The sequence below is a fragment of the Argopecten irradians genome, chromosome 13 (genome assembly GCF_041381155.1).
Source record: "Argopecten irradians isolate NY chromosome 13, Ai_NY, whole genome shotgun sequence".
Classification (NCBI taxonomy): Eukaryota; Metazoa; Mollusca; class Bivalvia; order Pectinida; family Pectinidae; genus Argopecten; species Argopecten irradians.
This window is the reverse complement of record NC_091146.1, coordinates 13,999,985-14,023,152: the sequence shown is the minus strand read 5'-3', so window position 1 is coordinate 14,023,152 and position 23,168 is coordinate 13,999,985. Positions and strand designations below refer to the sequence as shown.

The 23,168-nt window shown below is 32.7% G+C and overlaps 1 protein-coding gene across 2 annotated transcripts in view; it reads right to left on the bottom strand.

The window, feature by feature from the left end:
• Window positions 1-22,852, bottom strand: part of LOC138305911 (NADPH oxidase 5-like) — a 52,755-nt gene extending 29,903 nt beyond the window's left edge. For both annotated transcript variants that reach the window (XM_069246186.1, XM_069246187.1), the window contains exons 1-2: window positions 22,708-22,852; window positions 2,655-3,465 (exon numbers count right to left, since the gene is read on the bottom strand). In XM_069246186.1, the coding sequence (XP_069102287.1) occupies window positions 2,655-3,465; window positions 22,708-22,738 (842 nt within the window). In that variant the 5' untranslated portion in view covers window positions 22,739-22,852. The remainder of the gene's footprint in view (window positions 1-2,654; window positions 3,466-22,707) is intronic.
• Between the last annotated feature and the right edge of the window lie 316 nt (window positions 22,853-23,168).

Sequence of the window (23,168 nt, the reverse complement as noted above, 5' to 3'; positions counted from 1 at the left end):
CAAGAGGTCATGAAAATACTAGGTGTGTGAATTCTCTGAAAAAATTGCCAAAATATTATTAAAGTTTATCAATATGAAACATATTCTAATTAAAATATTTGAAATTGATTGAAGTGTTGTATTTATCTTTGTATATTTGGTTTATCGATAGGAATATTTCATCTACTGCTATTGTTTAGTTGGTTGTTTATAGGACAACACACCGGAAGCCAGTGCCATCCAATATTTCCGCCAAATGTTAGGCTGTTCCATTGACTGATATATTTCTCTATGCAGACGTATACTTTACGTATATTTTCATGCTTTATTTTTTATCTATATTTTTCTTTAAATGACAATGACAATTTTAAATGTAAATATAAGCATTGGTTATCATATTTTTGACATGCATTGGTGTGTAACATACATTGGGTGTTCTAGCATATCTATCATGGTGCGCGAATGTGCACCACTGGATATGCTGGAACACCCAATGTATGTTACACGCCAATACATGTCTAAAATGTGACAAAAATGCATAATTGAACACATTGTCAACTTTATAAATTATTCAAAGGGATCTTAGCCAAAAATGATACTGTCTCATAAAGTAATATCCGTTGTTTCATTCGAAATATTTGTTCAAAATACACCTGTATATAAAAAGAATATTTCTGATATTTTTGAATATAAGAGTTTAATTACACAATTTCTTTGGATTTAGAATTCGTGAAAATAAAAAAGAGCTTCACTATTAATTTAATTGAGAATTATATACAAAACATGCATAAAATCATTTAATACGTATATATGTCTTTTGAAGTGGTTCACGTTAAGGCCATCAGAATATATTGAAAATAATATACGAATGCCAAATTGTATGTTATCAATGGTAACCCTTGATAAACACCTGGTCCATCACCAAAGCTTAATGCGTACATCCATCATGTTAACCTTACCTTTTCTTTTTCGGGTCAGTCCTAAAACGAATCAGTTTAATATTGCATACATTCGGTATACCACTGATAAATATGTATAATCAGTTCTATCTTGTGTTACTGTAACCATGGAAATTTAATCAAGGGGTAATTTTTCGCTTATTACACGAAGAACGTTTTGACGCGAACATTTTCCTTGCGACTTATATTTAGTATATGTATAAAACTTAGAATAGTTCCTGCTCCAGGTTCTCTATTCTCCGCCAGGCAGCTGTGTTCCACTCACTAAGTGAAACATGCGCAAGGGAGGTAACTAAGGCGGGATCCAGTCTAGTACGAAACTATGTTACAAACCGTTATCGGATGTATTTATCGTGAAATAATTAACACAGCGAAATGCTTACCCGTGCTGATAGCGAAATAAAACAACTAACAAAAATATCCGCGTTGATGTCTGCATTAACCGGCCTTACACATAATTGCAATTATAATTATATGTGCGAGATTATTGAAATTTGATAATTTTCCCGTTTTCCTTTTCTATGTGCTGGTAATTGGCAATACAAATTTGTCTCCATCTATGTATCTACTTTTATTAGATAAGTTATGTATAATTTTCTATCTTATTGTAAAATTACATTGGTGTAGATAATTAAACCTAATAAATAGGCGTATATAAATTGTGTCTACCTGTATACAATCATTGTTGTAATTAATTATTACAAATATGGTCATTTAATGACGACCTCCCGCGTATGCAGTGTGTTGCATGTGTGAAATGAAATGAGTGCGTGTTTTGGGAGACTGTGGTATATTTGTGTTGCATCTCCTTATAAAGTGAAACTCCTGGCTGTTTTATAATGCTATTTCACTCTCCACGCGGTCACAGTATAATGATAACGAGTATATAAGCCGTTCTACTCCTGTTATAGCTTCATTCAATTTAATGAATGTCGCGTTGGCAGGAAGTTTTATAATTATTAAGAAACTGCCAAAATAGTTCACACCCGCTCTCAGAAGCTGATGACTAAAGATTATCCGGGGTCATCTAACAGCGACAAAATTATCCATTTGACCTTAAAAACGAAGATGTTGTTCAATATGTAGAATCAATCTTATGACGAGTATGTTCGGTGTAGTTGAATTTCAATGCTTTAAACGTACATATTTCGGAGGTAATCATATTAAGCACTTTTCGCGCAAGACATATGCATATTAATGCGTGAAGCGTATTTTCTATACAACATATGTGTATTAAAGCTATTACTGTTTGTTTGTTTGATTAATTAACGTCCTATTAACAGCTATGGTCATGTGAGGACGGCCTCCCATGTATGCGATGTGTTGCGTGTATGTTTTGCGAGATGCGTGTTTTGGGAGACTGCGGTATATTCATGTTGTGCCTTCTTGTATAGTGGAACTGTTGTCCTTTTTATAGTGCTATATCACTGAAGCATGACGCCAGAGACACCAAGCAACACACTCCACCCAGTCACATTATATATACTGACAACAGGCGAACCAGCACTGCGTTAATTGGTTCAAAATCAATCGATTTTGCGGTAGGATTTTATTTCACAAAAGTGAGGACGTTAACAGTAGTGTAGATCAGACGATTTCATAAAAACTTCAAATTATTCAGAATAAAAGAAGAAAAACCTTAATATCAAAAATGTGTATCAATAGTTTGGTGTGAGTTTTTTAATTAAAAAATATTGCATGTAAATTGAAACATACCTTATTTGTTGATCACTTTCTTTTGTTATTGTTTCATCTGTGCCGTTTGGAATCACTCCATTACCAGTCTCGGAACTCTCTTCAGGTGGCGATGAAACTGATGTCCGAATTGTATCGACGATTTGATCTTGTCCTCTCTCGTCCGTTATAGAGATAGCTATACTCTCCTCGTCTCCACCCCCGGGCGTGCGGGGACTAATGATCGGCGATACTTGTGCTGTCGGAGGATTTTTTGGTCTATTTTTACTTTCATCGTTAAAAACGTCGTCTTTATCCTCATCGTGTCCAGTCAGTTTGTGTGACGTATCTTCAATTTCAATTCGTACTTCCTTTTTCTTACTTTCTGACGTTGCATTTGATGGTAAATTTGATTGTTTTTCGTCAGAATCTATAAAAGCTGGATTTATTTTACTAAAGGAAAGTCCATCAATGGCCGCCATGTTGGTTAGCGGAACTAGATCCGATTTTGGAATATCCGTAGATGTGACGATTGGATTGAATCTATTTTCAAAACAACTCCGATAATCAGATTCGACAGGAACTACGTAAGGATTATTTAGAATAACTGGTTCCGTTTCCGGTAGATACCTCCTTAATGTGAAACTTTTGAAGATTTCCTGCTTTGTTGTCACTGACTTGTTTTGGTGTCTCGGTCGCCACAGGCGGTTACCATCAGATAGATAGTAATTTACATAAACCGGATGGTCATCGCCATCTTCGAGATCGCTCTGCACTCCCGCGTTTTCAAAACCGGAAGTAACATCAATTCTGACCAAATGTTTTGAAGGATGCCTTGATCCTGCAGACCGTTCTGAATCAATAAAATGAAAAATTCAATCAAAAATTAGAAAAATCCAATTCCAAGTTTAAACAAATGATAGATCGATAATGAATAATCACATTTTATTGAACATGATTATTAGATACAGCCATTCGGACACTTTTTTTTATCCCTTTATACATGTTAAACAACAGTGTTTTTTTTTTTTTTTTTTAAATATATAGTGATATTCCTGTACAGTTGCTACCCGAATGTGATTGGCTAGTGGTATACTGCTGAGACACCTTAACCTCTATGCCACCAAGTGTATCATTAAGGAAACGAATGCCCTTGGTATTAACAGGTGTTTTTTAAGATGAATTATCAGATGTTTTTCAAAGTTGTCCCGCCACTATCTGAGCATAAATAATTTTTCATTTGATTAAAACATTTTTCATTGTGATAAGGAGCAATAGTATTCGGCACAGGCTATTCCAATTATCTAAAACCCGTTTTCAAGTTAAAAACATATAATATCACACGGTCAAGTTGACATTTTTTTCAATTATTTACAATACATCATATAAATTAGAATGAGAGAGAAGGGGGAGAAGGTGGTATAAACAATGTGCTCGAAGTCATTTTATTCAACCAAGTCCTTCAAAGAAGTTGTTGCTTAATCACTTTTCAAATAACAAATGTTCATACGAGCCTCTATTTCTTTTTGGCGTTTTCAAGTCCACACTTATGCATTGGATTTTAAGACAAAGAATAAGCAAAGTAATATTCAAAATAATTTTATAGTTACTGAAACTTTGCATATGCATTTAAAACCCCAAATGAATTATAAAGGTCTAAGATAATTGTGAAATAATAGCACTGAAATAACATGTACATATATCAAATACAAAATACCGATACAATTTCTTCAAAATGCAATTAATCGTATTAACTTTGAAATTAAATGGAAAACTAAATAGAACTTTGAAAAATTGAAATGATATCAAAATGAATACAATTTGAAAAAAAAACTTCTTTAACCGATCACTACGACTTTCAGAACCTACAGTGATATCCTTAAACATCCATCTGTATGTCTCGAAATTTGATTGGGATGAAATATGTGTACTTTTAAAATCCGTAGTTTTACGAACCTGAACTCTATAGATGAAGCAGCTTTAAACATTTTGTTGAGATTTTGGTTTAAAGAATCACACACTTGTATCTCGCTTTAAATCAGATGAGATTTTGTTTATCGACTGAAGATTAAATCAACAGGTTCTAAAACAAACGCATCTGTGTGCGCTCTTTGCTCATCTCGCTTTTGAAGTACATGTAGGGCTACGCTCGATGCCTTCGTGGATATTTATTAAAAGTAACATTCTTGATAATCTCGTATTTTATTTCTAAAATAAAAGTAGCATCCTGGATGCTCTCGACCTTTATTGTGCAAGAAAAGTAGTAAGGTTAATCAATAATACATATATTTTCTGTTCTTTTATTAATTTTCTTACGAATAATTTGACCGAACTTAGGTGAACATTTTGTGTGTCTTATTTCGTTATGACTTTTCAAAATCGTACCTATTATACAATTATAATATCTTTGCACTGTTTACTACTCCAACACATTTGCAGATTTGTGTACACGTATCAACATAGCACAAACTCTCCACTTGTATAATTTATTTTACAAGGAAGCCGATGGTGTTGAATTTCTCTTCAAATATTTGTTACGGACGAAGAAAAAACGGCTAAAATAAAGCGACATTCACTCACCTGAATACCTTATGTCGATTGAAAACCCGTACTCCAAAATATGGTAAACTGAATTGAAAATCCAATTCTGGAACTTTTATAAACTAAATCATATCCGGAATTCCTACGCATTTGGTTCCGTCACCGACTCTTCACGTCATGATATCCCATTCAAGCGCATAGAAGAATTCGGCTCTCAAGTCATCGAGATGTTTACTTAAGAATTTTCTTGTCTCGAGAAGATATTAATGTTTGTTGATTCTATTCATTAATACGATAAGAGTTCCTCGTGGTAAATTTTCTATCGACACTGACGTTACAAACATAGATCTGTCGTAGACAGTTTTTAATTTGCTTTACATGATACCAATTTAATTTATTTCTGTGCTGTGATAATTTGATAAATCCGAAGTTAAACGACTTGTATCATCCGATCTTTTTCAAATTACGTATTCAAAATAGCTTGGGTAAAGGACTGCCTGCTACCTACATGCGAGTTAATTTTGGAACGTTTGATACGCGAAACACAGCAAACACAAGTTAGATAGAGAGTGTATGACTATGGGTTTCAAATTACAAAGAAAAAAGTAATATGCAAGGGGATAAAAGAGAACCGCGTTCACACTAAAATGTTTGTTAAGCTGTGTTACATTAAATAAAAACTCCATTTCATCAATTTAAATCAACCTAAGGACTTTTTATATTCTTAATTACATTTCATTGTTTATCTGCCTAGTTTCCCTCTAAATTAGCTTATCTTTTTCGATTAAACCTAGAATTTACTTGACAAGGAAATATCACTTTTTATTTTTTTTATGTGTCGTTTCCCAAACTGAACATAAAGTCATGTTGCATTAAATAACCCCTTTTAAGTCGATAAGAGCCATATTGTGTTTAAGTATTTTTTTAATATGCAAATATTCGTGTTAAAAAATCTTCAAATAAATATTAGTTTTTGTATTTTATTGTTTTATTAGATAAAGCGTCAAAGTTCGTACAGTGTTTTTTCTTTCGTGTCTGAGTACAATCATGTCTTGGTAGTCAAGACACGTTGTTGTTTGTTTCGTTAAAGTTATAAGTGCCGATACTGGGCGAAAATTTTTACATGTCATTTGTCTTTAGAAATTTATTGAAACCCATAATGTTTGATGAATTAAGCTGTAAAAATCTTTCCAACGGCTTCAGAAGCCTTATAAACGTTAGTTAAAACACAGAAATTATGTACTGTAAAATTGTTGTTTTCTATGCCTTATTTACGTTAAGATGGATACATACCTGCTCAAAGCACTTTACACTTACCAATAACACTGTAAAAATGTGAAATGAAGTTGTAGACCACAATTCGACTTCATAGTCGGACAGTATTCACTTCACTATAGATGTAAATATGATGAATTTTCAGCTCTTATTTGTACATGTACTTGTAAAATTAAAACCTATGCATTAAAAGATCTGTAATTATCAATATCAGTGCTCCAGATAGAAGGAGCAAAATGCTCTCAAAACAAAATTCAATATTCCCTAGTTTCTGAAATTGGAAGCACCAAATACTCGTTGATATTATGAATACAATTGTGTTTCCATCAGTAAAAGTAATGGGTCGTCTCTGAAATCTTCTAGATTCTGAATTCAATGAAAAACATCGACATTAAATAACCTTGTTTGCGGAAACAGTCCAAAATCTTTATCATTGTGCAACGTCGAAGTGTTAGCTACTATTTTGATACAACTATATATGCTTTCACTGCTTTTTGATGGTCTTTGTAATCTATGTTTTTGTACTCCTTTATCTCTCGTATTTACTCCCTCATGAACAAAAACAGGAGTAAAGTACTCCCTTCATACAAAATTTTCTGAAGCTCTGAATATGTTGGTAAATTTTGGTGATGATTGACATATAAAAAGCCCCTCGTGGTTCATGAGAATAGCAAATACGGCCGAATAAAAATAAGATGATGTTCGTATGATCTGTCGTGCAATTCCAACAATCTATTAGATATATATGAAATCAACCTTTATAATATGTCGTGATCATGTTCCAATAGAGTTAATCATTTACGTCACGCTTTCCTTTGACACGTGTGGCGACACCTGTGGTGGGTTTAATCTGGTTTTAAAGTTCATACATTAAATACCAATCTTTCAAAACTTTGTAAGCTGTTAATAACTCGACATAGCGATATCATATACTTGAAATCAAAATTTACCATCGATTTTAGTGTGAAAATGAACTCTGCTGAGAGGCTTATTTAAAATCGTGTTAGTGCGTGAATACTTCAGCTAAAAGTATTAGACAAATCGTCACATAACAAATTACATACCGCTGGGAATTTACGTCAGGGTGAATTTAACGTATTTACCAGACGGACGTGTTAGCGTGAGAATCCCCTTCGCGTACTATTGGATACATGTATAAACTATGTTGTAAAAGCACAATGTTACTAGATGTATTTGTCACGATATAATAACATAGAAAATGTTTATCCGTGCTAATCGTGAAATTAAACACTCGCAAAAAACGGTAACATCGATATATCTTACAAAATTAAGAATATCAAGCATTGAAGCCTCGTAAGTTTTTGAATGGACTGCTGTATTTACATCAAAACCACATTAAACTGGTTTTTCCGCATTGTTTTTGTGGTATTTTTTATTTTTGATTTTGAGTACAATATGAATACTATGTTAGACCGGTTAAGTTAGATGATACCACGTACATAGTACAGGTGATTATTATCTCATAAAGATATGTAAATCGTTTATAATTGATAATCAACTAATTATGCAAATGTTTTGGAATAATATCAAAACAATCTTTGAAATGTTAATAAATAAAGAAAATGTTAGTTTCTTTTTTTAAATCAAGCTGACAAATGTCAATATTTTCCAATATCGCCCATTTCCTTGTGTTACTCCAAATATCATTGTATCTAATTTTAGGAGTTTATGACAATATATAATAAGTTAAGCAGTATTGACGAATATGCAGTACTCGATTTTAAGTTTTACTCTTGTCAAGTAAGTTAGTTAAATGTCACGATACTGCTTTGTTCCTTTAATACGCAAAATATAGATTGAACGTCTTAAAATAAATCAATATGCACTACCTTATTCAACATATGAATTATAAATATGATCCGTATCACACGCTTTGACACTAGTCTGGTACTCAAAGCTTGAACTGTACAATTATGGTAAGCTCACAATGTATTTAAATGACATAGTGAGTTGTATGTACACATTTATTGTCGTTTGTCTATTCAACGTTTATTTTTTTTTTTTTTTTTTATCAATGGATTTGTGTAAATATTAAATATCACGCTGCATGGCGTCATTTTATTGACAATCGTGCATGAACGATCACCAGGTGATTGATGGGGGCGTGTCTACCTTCTCAGTTATTAACGTTAACTCGATAATTAACCTACCTTTGTAATTACTGCTATTCATTTCTTCTTTTTATTCATTACTTTTTAATAGGTTAATAGGTTTTTAATGATTTGCTTTATCAATGGTCATGCTTCAGAACCTATTATATTTTTGTTTAATAATACTTTCATTCGATAAATAATTAACGTTCGTTTTTTTTCAAAAATAAGATCGAGGAGATTAGGGATTAGAAATAAAAAATAACATTTTGAAAACAGTATCTTTATCGTTACATTTAATCCGCCACTCCCTAACTTATAGTAATTAACGTTAATAATTATGATTTATTAATATTTCACACGCCACATTTACGAAGACATTTATCTAATAACCATTTGTTTAACGTTCTCTGTCAAACGTTATTCTATTGATGTAATCTACGAAGTCAACATAAATCAAGGATAATTATATTGAGATCAATGCATCTACACACCGACGCATGAATAACAAAAAAAACCAATGTGAATGAAAAAGGTCAGTTTGTATATTCCACACAGGGTGAAGTTTCAGGAACATTCCTCAACTCATTGAAAATCATTACAAAAATTAAAGGGAAAATAGCTTAAGTAAAAGAACATCTATGTACTATAGATTGACCTTAACATTTGTAATGCTTTCCTATGGAAAAAATTGGAGACATGTTCGTGAAACTGGAAAATGAAACTTTAAAGACCATACAATAAAATATTATTAAATCGCCTTATGGAACATTCGGTGCATGGGAGACCATGAACGAAACGGTGGAATCAAAGAAACACGTGAATATGTTTGCAAGTTCAAATAAAGTTGTTAATGGAAGTTACATGTAAACTTTAGGGATAAACGCGATGATCTTACAAGAAATTCTTTTAGTCATTACAGAGAACGTTTCAGGTCAAATACACGTATTTTCGACTAGGACATATACCGGAAGAATAAACTGTTATTTGACATTGGAACTGGAGTTATCAAGCGCAGCATGTATTGTTTGCGAACAACATCCAGGTGGTTTAGCCAAATAACCATTTATAATGTAAAATGTAATGTAACGTTTAGTAATCGGAAATATACAAAGAACACACATTAATGTGTAATATAGATCGCAGGTTGGAACGCTGCAATGGTTGTGATTAATTTTACGAAATAATTAGCAGACGGAATGATTTATTGTTATTAAATGTAAATAGAGAATTAAGAAAATTGTCGGTTATTAATTCTTGTTTTTTTTTTTTTTACATAATAATTGTATTAATGATATTCGTAATCGTTGTTTACATAAATACATACATGTACGATGATGATTGTTTAGAAATGGATATTGACGTTTACATACGTACGTAGACCTACTACATGGCTAAAACTTTGTCTACATGATATTTTGTAAACCCAAACAAAATATGCTTATATTCAACTTATTTAACTAAATTACTTTAAAAACCTTTAGTAGGTCGGTTTGAATTATAATAACGACGTCGGTGAAGTATTTTGACAAAGGATAATATCAAGCAAAATATGAAAATAAAATCACCGAAAGTTGGGGTTAATCGACGTTGATTCTTACATCGAGCATGTCGTTTTGGTATCTCGAAATCAACATGTTAGAATATATAATGGCGTTGTTTTCTTTCAATAAACGAAAATTATCATAAAAGTATTGCATGCTCCAAAAATGATAAACTGTAGGACGCAATAGCTTCTATTTTTACAAATATAAATAATAATAGTATAACGAAAAAATACTAAGTAAAGGAAATATTGCCATTGTGAAAATAATTTTGGCCGTATATGATATTCAACAGCGTTAACGAATGGGGACACTATTAAATCTTTCTTGTAAAATATAGACTTCAATTTTTGAGAAATCGAATTTACATGTTATATCGCGAGAGTTAACATCAGAAACGTTCGGAGTATAATTCTAGACCATGCTGGACCATGATATTACGTGATAAAACAAACAAAACATCTAGAAATTCATCCTAATATGAAAGAACTTCACTACGACCACATATGCAACTTTATATTTTTATTTTGAAAAGGTAATCAGAAGTGTTTCTCTGCCAAGCCACGAAATATCAATCATACCATAGTGTCAAAATAAACGACGTAACCTTTTTATCTGGCAGTTGTTTAACGGGTTTGACATTTGCATTGATCTATAATTAACGGGTATTACGCATAGCTATCACAGTCGATTACATATATATCAGAGTTTACATGGTAAATACACTGTGTGTGCGAAGATGGTTAGCCGACATTTGAATTTAACAAGAGATTTTTTTTGTTTTTTTTTTGTTTGATTAATTAACGTCCTATTAACAGCTATGGTCATGTAAGGACAATATTTACATTTCCACTGCAGTCATACTATGTAAACTTACCAAGCGCAGTTTGCATTCATATAGTCTATGCACTTTAAGCGCTTAATATGACTGAAGGCAAGGCCTTAAGGGACGCAGCCAGATGTTTTGATATGAATCATGCATGGCATAGGAAGAGCGAAGCTCTACTTGTTTATTTTATTTTCTTTTTCATGTAGAAGACATAATTTAGAAATAAAAGGACGCACATTAAACTATAGAAGTATATGATGTGATACTTGTGTAGCATAAACACAAAAAATGAACTCAAAGATTCGGATTTATCTGTGTCCATTCAAGGCCTTGAGTGCCGCGTATGAGAATCCTATGATTGCGCGCCATTTGTTGACGTTATGTGACGTCATAATTCCTTGCGCTTATCTTCGCCTTTGTGGATATTTTGACGGCATTCTATAGCTTTTAATTTTCAAAGTGTTATTATTCATATTTTAAAGAAAATAAAACATGTTTAATAACTCCTGTTATGCATTTGCATTAGTTAAACATATATTTACTGAGAGCAGTACCGGAGCAACGCACAACCTCCCCATATATGAAAAAATGGCGGCCGCAAACTGAAGCTGTCAGTGTGTATTATTGAAATTTGAAGATTGTGTTTTTTTCTTATATTTTCGTGTGCCTGTTACCTTAGAAGTGTTTCGCACTTCGTGTCCTGCGCCCTTATTATGACGTCAGTATCATTGTGATATCACAATCATCTTGCCAGTGATCACGGAAACGGCTGTTCAAAGGACTGTTCCATGCATGAAGTTAACGAATAACTAATTTATTATAGAATAGTAACCAAATGTACATTTAAACAGAGGCAAATTCAATATGAAGCGCCTCTGTCCAGTTGACATTCATATTGGCTATAATTGCTAACTGAAAGATGTTTAATGCTTAAATAAACACATTCGTAGCATGTAACGAGAGTAAACAATGTTCAAATGCGAAGCTTAAAAGATAACGTTCCCGATGTCTCACGAACTTTGAGGTACGCCTAAAGAATGGTATTCCATCTTGGCATAATACAGAGTTACATCCTTTTCGATGAAGTTTCCATTATGACGTCATTATCATTTGAGCTCAAATCACGTCATTTTCTCTGAAAAGTATGGCGTTACCTTCCGAAACAAATCAATAAAATCCAAAATCTACCCGCAATGGTAGATAACTCTGTAATGTACAAAAAGGGAATAACGGTACCGAAGAAACTTATTTTCTCGGAAAGCGTTGGGGAAACAATCGATTCCTTCCTTTAATAACACCATAGAAAAGTTTTCCAGAAAAAGTAGAGAAAAAATATCAATCTCTGCCACTGCTGATACCGAGGAAATGTTTTACAGAATTGTTAAAAATCAATCGATATTCAAAAAGTTTTAAGGATGATAACAGAAAAAATTATAGGTGTTTTTTTCTCTACGTAGAATGATTTTCAAGAAAAACAAGAGAAATAAAAATCGGTCGCTGCCATTATTGGTATCTTAAAATGTGACATGAAAGGTTAAATAAGAAAGGTAAATCAGTCGGTGTCGTCCATAACACTACAGAAAAGTTTTAAAGAAGGTTAGAGGTTATTCTATTTGTATCGCTCTTTGATAAGAAATTAGTAAGTTTTCAAATACTCTTACTTCATTAGATGGATACAATGTACCCCTGGTCTATCTCAAGCACGTTGAAAAAGTTAACTAGTCGTTCCCTTTTAACTCTCTAGATAAACCACGGATCTTTGATGATAAGCCAGTACATACCTGTGTGCTGCCTTATGTGGTTGTTTTATGTTTTATTTGTTGCTTTTTTGATTGTTTTGTTTCTCTTTTTTGGTGTTTTTTGTGTTCTTTTTTGTTGTTTATTTTTGTGGGTGTGTTTATTTTTTCACGTGGTTAGTACCATAGCTTTCAATTTTACACCTTATATAAAACACTGCATACACGCTAATAGTTTGACCTATCGGATTGATACCTAGTCGTGAGTGTGTGATTAAGTACTAAGAAGTGTCAAAAGGTAACACAGGTAAACAGGTAAAAGCCTAATCACAAGTATATTTGACAGTTTCGTTAATGTCTGTCTAAAACCCCTTGTCAAATATTGACAAATCAGATGATACGTTAATACCCTACTACTACAGCGATCAGTTTGACAATATCAAACACAGAATATATCTCGTCTCTGTGGTATAAACATGGATAGGTGTTTAAGTACTCGGACTTAAAGTAGGGTTATATGTACGAATGAACGGAATAACACGCCGTGCGAAAAAATGAAACGTGACAGACAATTCAAAGTCGTATGTGCTGTATTGGTCATTGATAATGCAGCTTAGCAGGTAGTTCCAACAGGCCCCTAGGCCTGTATTCGGCATCATTTTGTGTTATGAAAGTTTGTTTGTACAAAAATCCGAGTGGTTAAGGTGTTTGGAACGAATCCCTTCACTCCTCGTTAGCTAATTCGTAACCATTGCAGTGAAATTTTCAGGTACAGACCGTCAGTCAGTGGATTTTTTTGCGGATATATTCATATTATCTCTATCCTTAACCTGGCACGTCCATAACTAATCCTGGATGTGTATAGGGCATAGACCGGAATAAAAGCAAACCTTTTATATACATGTGTAAGCCTGGTATTTCTTTCCTGGTAAAAATTGAAATCCTTCCTCCCGCGTCATATTGTGTATATTTATCAACTTTCTTGGTTAAAAGCCTAAATGTGTATCGATCGCGAAAATGACAAAATCACGAAAGTCTTATGCACGCAAATCCCAAAATTAAGACCTCGCAAAATTATCTACGTAAAAAGTAAGTCAACGTTTAATAAGTCGTAGTTCTATGGACTACCGAAGTCTTAAGATTGCAACATATGTTGTTATAATTTAAAAACATACACAGGATAACCATGAGAAATATGCATACTGCTATGGCGATTCTAACTTAAATTTGGGTGACAATAGAAAGTTGAGCAGCGATATATATAAAACAAGAGGCCCAGAGGGCCAGTATCGCTCACCTGGTTTGTAATGCCAAGTAATGTTCTAAATACAGGTTCATCGATTCTTTTCTGAAAGAATTCGAATATTTACCTCTAATTCCCCTATTGGGCCCCGCCCCTCCTGCCCCCCAGGGGGAGAGGGGGGGGGGGGTCAGAGCCAAACTTTATACAAGTTCTGTTCTAGTTACCTCTATTCAAGTTACCTCTATTTCCCCTATTGGGCCCCTTCGGGCCAGGTGAGCTAAAATTCAAAGAGCCAGGAAAGGGATGTAATTACATTATGTAACGATCATAATTACAATGTACTTTAACACAACGTAAAACATTTGCGTTGTCCCCAACATCATTTTGGCATTCAATATGATGATAAAACAGCTATAATGTATAGCTTTATGTCCTATGAATGATGTTCACATGTTATTAACTATACAGCTACATCATTTTACATATTCTTCACTTTTATGTATGTCTAAATATGTTACCTAATGTGGTGCAGAGTGTATCTGTTGTATGCATAGTTATTGTTGCGTTAAATTTCACATTTATTGTGGGGAGTTCGAAATCATGAACTTAATCGCCCCAAAAATGTCTTACTATGTACACAGGAGGCAAATGTACTCTTCAATTATAAATCGTTAAATTCAATAACCGTGAATTATGGTCTTGGATTCAAAACGAAAAAATAAAGTCATTGCGACAATTATTTGGGCTATACTTAGTGCTTATGCCTGATCAAGTTACTTTTATTGGGTTAAGTTAATGTTTCTTTTCAAATGAATATTTCTAGTTCTGTTGTTTTTAAAATTTTATTTGGGAATCCTAAATAATTGTTTTATAAATACACAACGCAGTTTTTCTTTGATGCTGTTTATAATTAGCACATCTTGTAATAGAAAAGAGTTTTGGTTAACATTCAGGGAACAAAGACGATATATATTGATCCCTTAATTTTCTTGGGAAAAACGGACGGAAACAATAGTTTGACGCCAATTTGTCGTAGTCATACAAAATCACTACATGTACTTGTTATCTCGAAGGACCATTAATAATTACGAGTTATCTTGACCTAATTATATAGTGTACAGAAATAATGCATATCAAACAGGGCTTTAGAGAGAGTTGAAATATACTGTAACCGCACTTGTTTTAGCCTTAGTTTTATTTTATAACCCTTCAATACTGTCTTTGGAATGGTAATCCCTGTAGCACGCTAAACATGATGTAAAGGGGTATTCAAATACTGTAAACCAGCTTCTTATCGCGACTACTAAATTTCGCGATTTGCATTCCAAAATTCGCGAAGATAACATAGGTGAATTTAAATTGGGAATTCATAAAAATATAAATTGCGAAGATGCTAATTCGCAGAGATAAAACTTCGCGAAAGTGCATGGATTAAGAAATCCACGAAAATATTGGGACGTCACGTTTTTGCGAGCGTAACGTCATACCTTTCGGAGAAAATGACGTGAATTGCGCTCATAGAATAATGACGTACCTACCTGCAAGGGAGCTAACTCTGTAATATGCTAAGAAGGAATATCACAGGCGAAACAAAGTTGTTTTACTGTATCAACCCGATACAGGACTGTTATTTATATCTGTCCCAATAAACAATAATTTTCATGTTTTCGCACTCGCGCCTAAAATTTGACCAAATTAAAGAAAGTCATGGAACGTACGTAAGTAGTCTTCAATGGATTTTTGCCTGCATATGCTATGTATCTGTACCTACTTTACTTATGTTAATGCCAAATTTGGTGAAAATCTATCAATTAATGAGATCAGGAAAACTCAAAGAAAATAAGTAAAAAAAACAAAAAAACACACATAGAATATTTAGGGGACAAAAACAGCAACGACGACTACTTACATCTCAAGAATCCCACTATTCGTTGAAGGTATTCTAACGGTCAAAGTATATGCTGGTCAAGTGTTGACCACTTGTATTATCCACAGGTGACCGCACGTGATAATGTCAATATTTCTTTACAATTGTTTACTCTATTATTAAAGGACTTTACCAACACGTTTTAAACGATGTTATGTTAAAAGTCTCAACAATATTGACTCACGGAATGTGCTGACTTTTAACATCAATATTTTTATTATATAAAGGGATAACCACCTTATCCCCAGTTTTGTAACTTATTTCATTCTCCGAGTACATACATAACATATATCACAAAAGAGATTAACATCTAGTTGTCTCGCGTATTTGCGATGTAGTTTTTCCATTTTCATTTAAGATTATTAATATATATGATATTTCATTTTTATTTACATTATACGAAACTTTATGAGCATGGTCAAATGTTTCGCATTTTATTTTCATAGAGTGAAAATATAGGCGAATTAAAAATTTAATATATTAATAGCTAATATATAGGTATACAAAGGTATGTATCGTTAATCATATTTACTATCTCTCGGATTCGTTTATTGATTTATTTATTTAATTGCGATTACAAAATTGAGAAATTATCATAGCAGTGAAACATTTTAAATGGTTTTCCTTAGTTCTAAATTCCATCCAAAGTAAGCACAACCATTTTACACATATGCGGACATTACAATTGTTAGTTCAAACATATATGGTAGTATATTTGTACGGCTCACTAGTAATCTAGGTTCCTATAAAGTCGATCAACAGATTGGTCTGTACTGTAGTAGTTGGACTAAATAATACTACATTGTAACTGTTTTAGATAACGTTACATCTCATTTCAAACAGAGATGATCGCATTATAACCTTTTTACAAGCCATCAATAACTTGACGTACTTAGATGTCAATAGTTCAGGCAGCATATTTATCTTTAATATCAGATATACATGCACTTTTGATAAAGTCAGAATATTCACATTTAAAATTCAATTCCCAGGTTCAAAGTTGTTTGACTTTAAGACGATATCAGTAAAATAACCCGATTGTTGGTCAGATGTTGAATATTCTGACTTCATCAAATCGTTTAACACAACAAAGAAAAGTGCATGTATATCTGATATGGCATTTAAAGATAAATGTGCTGCTTGAAAATTGGACTTAAGCTTTAAACGATTTCCTTAGAATTTCAAGAACGGTAACAAAATATATGAGATAAATATATCAAAAAAAGCAAAAAACACTCAGTTTTCAAAAGGAAAAGTGATATCTCGATTTCACAACACTTACTATGTCGAGAAAACGAGATGATCTTACCTTACAGATTTTAGGATTCAGTCAATTCAGTATATCATATAAGCTCTGTACGCCGTGTATTGGTGATTTCTCTGTATCCCCAGTCGGTCGAGAACTATAATCCACATGGATGTTAACAACTGGGACATGTCCCTCGTGAAACGCCCGTATGCACACTCAAATGCTACGCTTAAATTACTCTCAGTTGTTTGGATGACATCTATTATGTATGAACTTATAACAACAAAAATATGATTAGTCAGACTCAGTAGACATTAGCCGAATGTATGTCTGAATGTCTTTTAGTCTGCGTTTGCTTTATATAGTGTTGGTTAATTAACGAATTACAGACCGTTAAATATATACATCCTTTCAAGATATCCCTTTTATCATTATAATATATCTACCAAACGACAAGAAACTAGATTTACAAGATATACCTGTATACATTGTCGTGTGTTTGTGATTGATGGTAGAGAGATACATATATCAGGTTAATGTCAAAATGTTTTCCAAGGCTAAATTTTTATGAAATGTAGCGCAAACAAGAGGAGCAAATGGCCTGTATTAATCGTAGGAGTACTGCGATAAATGTAGATAATAACAATGTGTGAAACCTTTCAATTGTTGATGTGTTCTTGAAAATAAGACCAATTTTACATCTATCTTATAAAATGACCCAAAGACGGAGTATAACGATTCAGTTTTGTTAACAGAAGATTTACCTTGTACAACAAAACACAGCTATAAGGAACACGCATATAGGGAGAAACCAACTTAATGGAAAAAGACCTTCGAAATGGCCCCAGCGTAAGATTGAGCCCAGGGTAGAATTTTTAACCGGCCGCTGATTGGCTGGCTAATTATGAATTTCAAAAGTAAAAATGCTTTCAGGTAAATATTTCTAGATAACCATGATATGACTTTGGAAATTCAGATTGAGATTTAGGTTCAAAATATCAATTTTGTAATGAATAGGTCAAAAAATAGAATTTCAGAATTTTTAGTGCAAAAAACTCATTCATTGTGTGTGATTTAGAGTACATTAGTAATAAAATGTTGGAAATAGTAACCGATAGCATGAGCATAAAAAAAAGAAAGAAAAAAAAACTAAAAAAAAGAAATATATATAAACGCTACGCTTCAGTAATCACTAAACATCTGAAGTAATTGTACTGTAAAACCATATTCTACATTACGACATTAGTAGTATAGGTAACAGAATAAAACAATATATGTCTTTTCATTTACTGACAAAACCATAATAATGTTTTTACTATACTTATACCTTTATGGGTGAATGCTATTCATATAAGATTAAACAAAACGAAAAAATAAATATTGTACATTATATACTATATAATTGTTTAATATGGAAATATATATGTATTGTCTGTTTATATTTATCTAAAGTGAGAGTAAACTATGAGTGTCTTTCACCTTTGCGTCCTGACAAATGATATGTAAAATTGATTTGAAAAATAAATAAAAGTAATCAATGTTTAACGGTCATGTGAATACAACACAACGGAAAAATAACGCTAATATCGAAGAGAAATATATATTGTAATAAATCAATATGGTCGAAACACATCAATAATATATGAATATATATATTTCAATTTATTCAACCGTAAACATATTCATTGTGTGTTAATCTCATTTTCTGCTGTGTAACAGATAAGTACGTACCTTACGGATACTGAAAATCAAACAATAAGATCAATTATTCATGTCAGCACGGGATCGCACAGTCCAGATTTTCTAACCGACTGTCTCTGTATAACAGCCACATACTTGTTAAAAGATTCTGTGTCGAAGGCATTTTCAAAATCATTTTGGCTGTTTCTACTTTGTAAACCCACATTGGCTTTTAAATATATTAATTTTCGAAATAAATATTGCTTTATAAGTATTTCACATAAGTTTTATCATGTGTTACAAGAGATAACAGAGGGATCTTGGCGCCCACCTAAGAACGATCTTTGTCTGACAAAGGAAAGAGGGATCTTTTCTCTGCTTTTCAAACTTTTACTACATATTACTACACATGAAATTTGAGAAAGATCATTTGACTACTTTCAGAGATATATAACAGTAACAAACTTCAATTATCAAAATCCGAGATGGCTACCTGTACTGTCGACCATCTTGTTCACCGATCGGTCCTAAAATGCAATATGCACAACTAGACCCCTAGAAGAACCTGCACATACAATTTGAGACCGATCTCTTCAGTACATTCTTAGACAAAGCTGAAAAAAACTTCAATTGTCAAAATCCAAGATGGCATCCTGTCGGCCATCTTGTCCACCGATCAGTCCGAAAATGCAATATGCACAACTATAAATCCCTAAGGGAACCTGCACATGCAATTTGATACAGATCCCTTGAGTACTTTCTGAGAAATAGTGGTAAAAAGCTCTAACTATCAAAATCCAAGATGGCGACCTGTCGGCCATCTTAATCATCAATCGGTCCAAAAATGCAATATGCACAACTAGGACCCTAGGGGAACCTGCACATGCAATTTGAGACAGATCCCTTCAGTACATTCTGAGAAATAGCTGTAACAAACTTCAATTGTCAAAATCCAAGATGGCGGCCTGTCGGCCATCTTGTTCACCGATTGGTCCCAAAATGCAATATGCACAACTAGGGCCCTAGGGGAACCTGTACATGAAATTTGAGAAGAATTCTTTCAGTACTTTCTGAGAAATAGCGGTAACAAACTTTAACTATCAAAATCCAAGATGGCGGCCTGTCGGCCATCTTGTTAATTGATTGGTCCCAAAATGCAATATGTACATATAGGCCCCAAGGAAAACTTACATGTGCAATTTGAGAAAGATCCCTTCAGTACATTCTGAGAAATAGCTGTAACAAACTTTAACTATCAAAATCCAAGATGGCTGCCTGGCGGCCATTTTGTTGACTGATTGGTCCCAAAATATATTATGCACAACTAGGGCCCTAGAGGAACCTACATATGAAATTTGAGAAACATCCCTTCAGTACTTTCTGAGAGATAGCGATAACAAGAATTGTTAACGGACGGAAGGACGGATGGACGGACGGAAGGACGGACGACGGACCACGGACAAAAAGCGAATTGAATAGCCCACCATCTGTTAATGGTGGGCTAATAATGAAATATCATTTGCTGTTGAATTGACAAATACCCTGTCAGTCACCTTGGGTATGGCGTTATGGTTGTTAAGGTTGTTACTTGTGAGCACATATATGTAGATGCATAAACAACAATATATTTGAGGACAATTTGCTGCAAAGTGGGTGATATTGGCCCAGTTTCACAAACATACATTACCATTAGGATTTTCCTAATTTTCTTATAGAGAAGGGATATTGAACTTCGTGAAACTGGACCAATATTATATAACCCACTTGATATCATTATATATTTTAATTTGAGTTAAAATTATATCAGGAAAATAAAATATAATAAAATTTGTATTTACGTTTGTATTTCATACATTTCATTTTGAGCTTTATTTTTTAATTTGAAAAATAACGGTATTTTCGTGATAATCGTTAATTGATATGGTTTATGACACGAGTTATGGGGGAAGGCATGTTATAGTCATGATATAATTAAACTCATAATCTGTTTAATATAACTTTTTTTAAATGTAGCTAGCGGCATATGCTATCATAGAACCAGACTTATACACACAGGCAGTAATGTTCGAGGGTAAAACCATCGTAATATTGAAATAAGAACAAAATAATTATAGTAATAAACGAATCAAACTTTTAATACTAGGTCACATGGATACTTATTTTGTTTGATGAATCAGTGTTATCGTCAGAGCAATAAGGTTTTGACAACAATGTCAGGCATAAGATTAAAACGACATTTTGAGCCAAGTCTTCACAGGTATCAATTTGAATCAATATTGTTACACGGGTATTTTGAATCAGTTTTATAAACATATATTTTGAATCAATCAAATACGAATGTATTTAAAATAAATTTTATACACAAAATTTGGAATAAATCTTATACACAACATTTTATATAAAATTTGTTTAAAGTAACTTTTAATCAATTTCACATTTAAAAAAGTTTCTTTTAATTTCAGGGAAAAAGGAATCACAATATTTGTTTAGTGTTAGTTTACAATGAAAGTTAATAAATCTGTTTGTTTGGGTACAAAGGTGTATTAAAGAGTCTACAATGATTGTCATTTTTCTTGTTCATATAGATTAAATATAATTGATTTTGAAGTAATAAGATTAGATTGTGCTTGGAAAAATGCTGTGGAATTTGATGTTTCCTTAATGTGTTCAGGAAGATTATTCCAGTCTATATATAGTTTTTAGAAAGACATATTGGTATTTGTAAACGCCATATAGGCATATACACAACACATATATTTTACGATCTAACTAAAAAGAAAATCAGCTAAAATAATTTGACAATATTTTGTGTATATTGTTAGAAATACTTCTTTACCCCATGTAAATAGTACCATCAATACAATTGTTTTTTGAACTTCTGTTTGCAAGAGAGGTATCGAAGAGAATTAAGTTAAAACAGTTTCGTCGGAAGTGCGTTTGATGAACATACCTTAGCGGAAGATCATATCGAACCGTGTGCAATATATCTTCATACCTAGGTCTGCAACACTAATCATAAATAAAACGGAGAGAGATTAACAAACGCAGCATGCCCAGATGAAAAAGAGATAATGTGTTTCATGCCTGCAAATCGCTATAATTCAATATGTTAAAGTGAATCCAATAGCTGTTCATTCAACTTGAATGCGATTGCATGTCTATTTCACACATGAATACATTTCAATAGATCACGTTAGTCTTGACTGCTGTACAGTTTATTTATTGATTTTACAGGTAACGGTTTACCGATGCATGGATGTCGACTACTTTTGTGAGTAAAGGGAATTTTCTGCCTGCAAAGTGTCACATTTGATATCTCTGTGATTTTAAAACTTAACTTCCAAATGAAAACTACATAAAGTTTTGTTATTTAGTAACTGAATGTCCATTAATATACTGGGAAAATATAATAATATTGACATTTTGAGAGGAAATGATACAGCTGTTAAATTTATGCGGGCTATAAATTGCCAGACAAACATTAAATGATATCATTACCTCAGTAATCTATTGAAAATCATATGTTTTGATTAGTTAAGCTTATTTCTAAAACGGATATCCAGCTGCAACTATTTTTTTTTCATTTGAGATCAATATAGCTTACCAATAAATGAAGATATAAATTATTCTTACTATTACACTGTAAACATGACGTTTTCGAAACAGCAATGATGTAAGTCGAAGTAGCATATCGGAGTACAGATTTGTGCTGTAATTATCAACTATTAACTAGGAATTTGATGGCGCGTTAAAACTAATTTTAAATTAAATTTTGTCAAAACTTAAATCAAGAGTTTTTGACCGCCAACTTACATATATTTCAACCAAATGATATTTCTTTATTTATTGTTACAAATTAATACTATTGAAAATGGGGATAGAGTCAAGTGTAAATATTTAGCCAAATATACGCTTAAAAAAGAAAGTATAATTTAAGAAAACAAATTGAATTAAACTTACCAGTAGTTGTTGTATTATTATTGCTATACATCTTCCTCAAACACAACACAGCCGATTACTCTTTTTTCTTGGAATACTCCAGCTGGGAAAAAATGTTCAAATAGTTTGTTTACCACTGACATTCATTTCAAGTAATACTTCCTTAAGCCCATTGAAGTGGGTAAGTGACACTAAAGAAATTGCAATTTCATGGCGTATATATCATACAGAGATATCGATCAGGTTTTATACCCGATGTCGAATATATAATGTGTAACATTTGATCGTTTGACACACTATTGAATATACAAATGTTCTATTGTATTATTTGTTTCTATTGATTTTGCAACACATCGCGTATAGGTGTGTTTCTGCTCAGAAGGTAAGATGTAAATAAAGACCGCGAAATAATAAAAAAAAAAAAACGATAATTCGAAAATTGTTTCTGACGTTTTGTCAAGTGGTGCAGAAGCGGGTTTTTA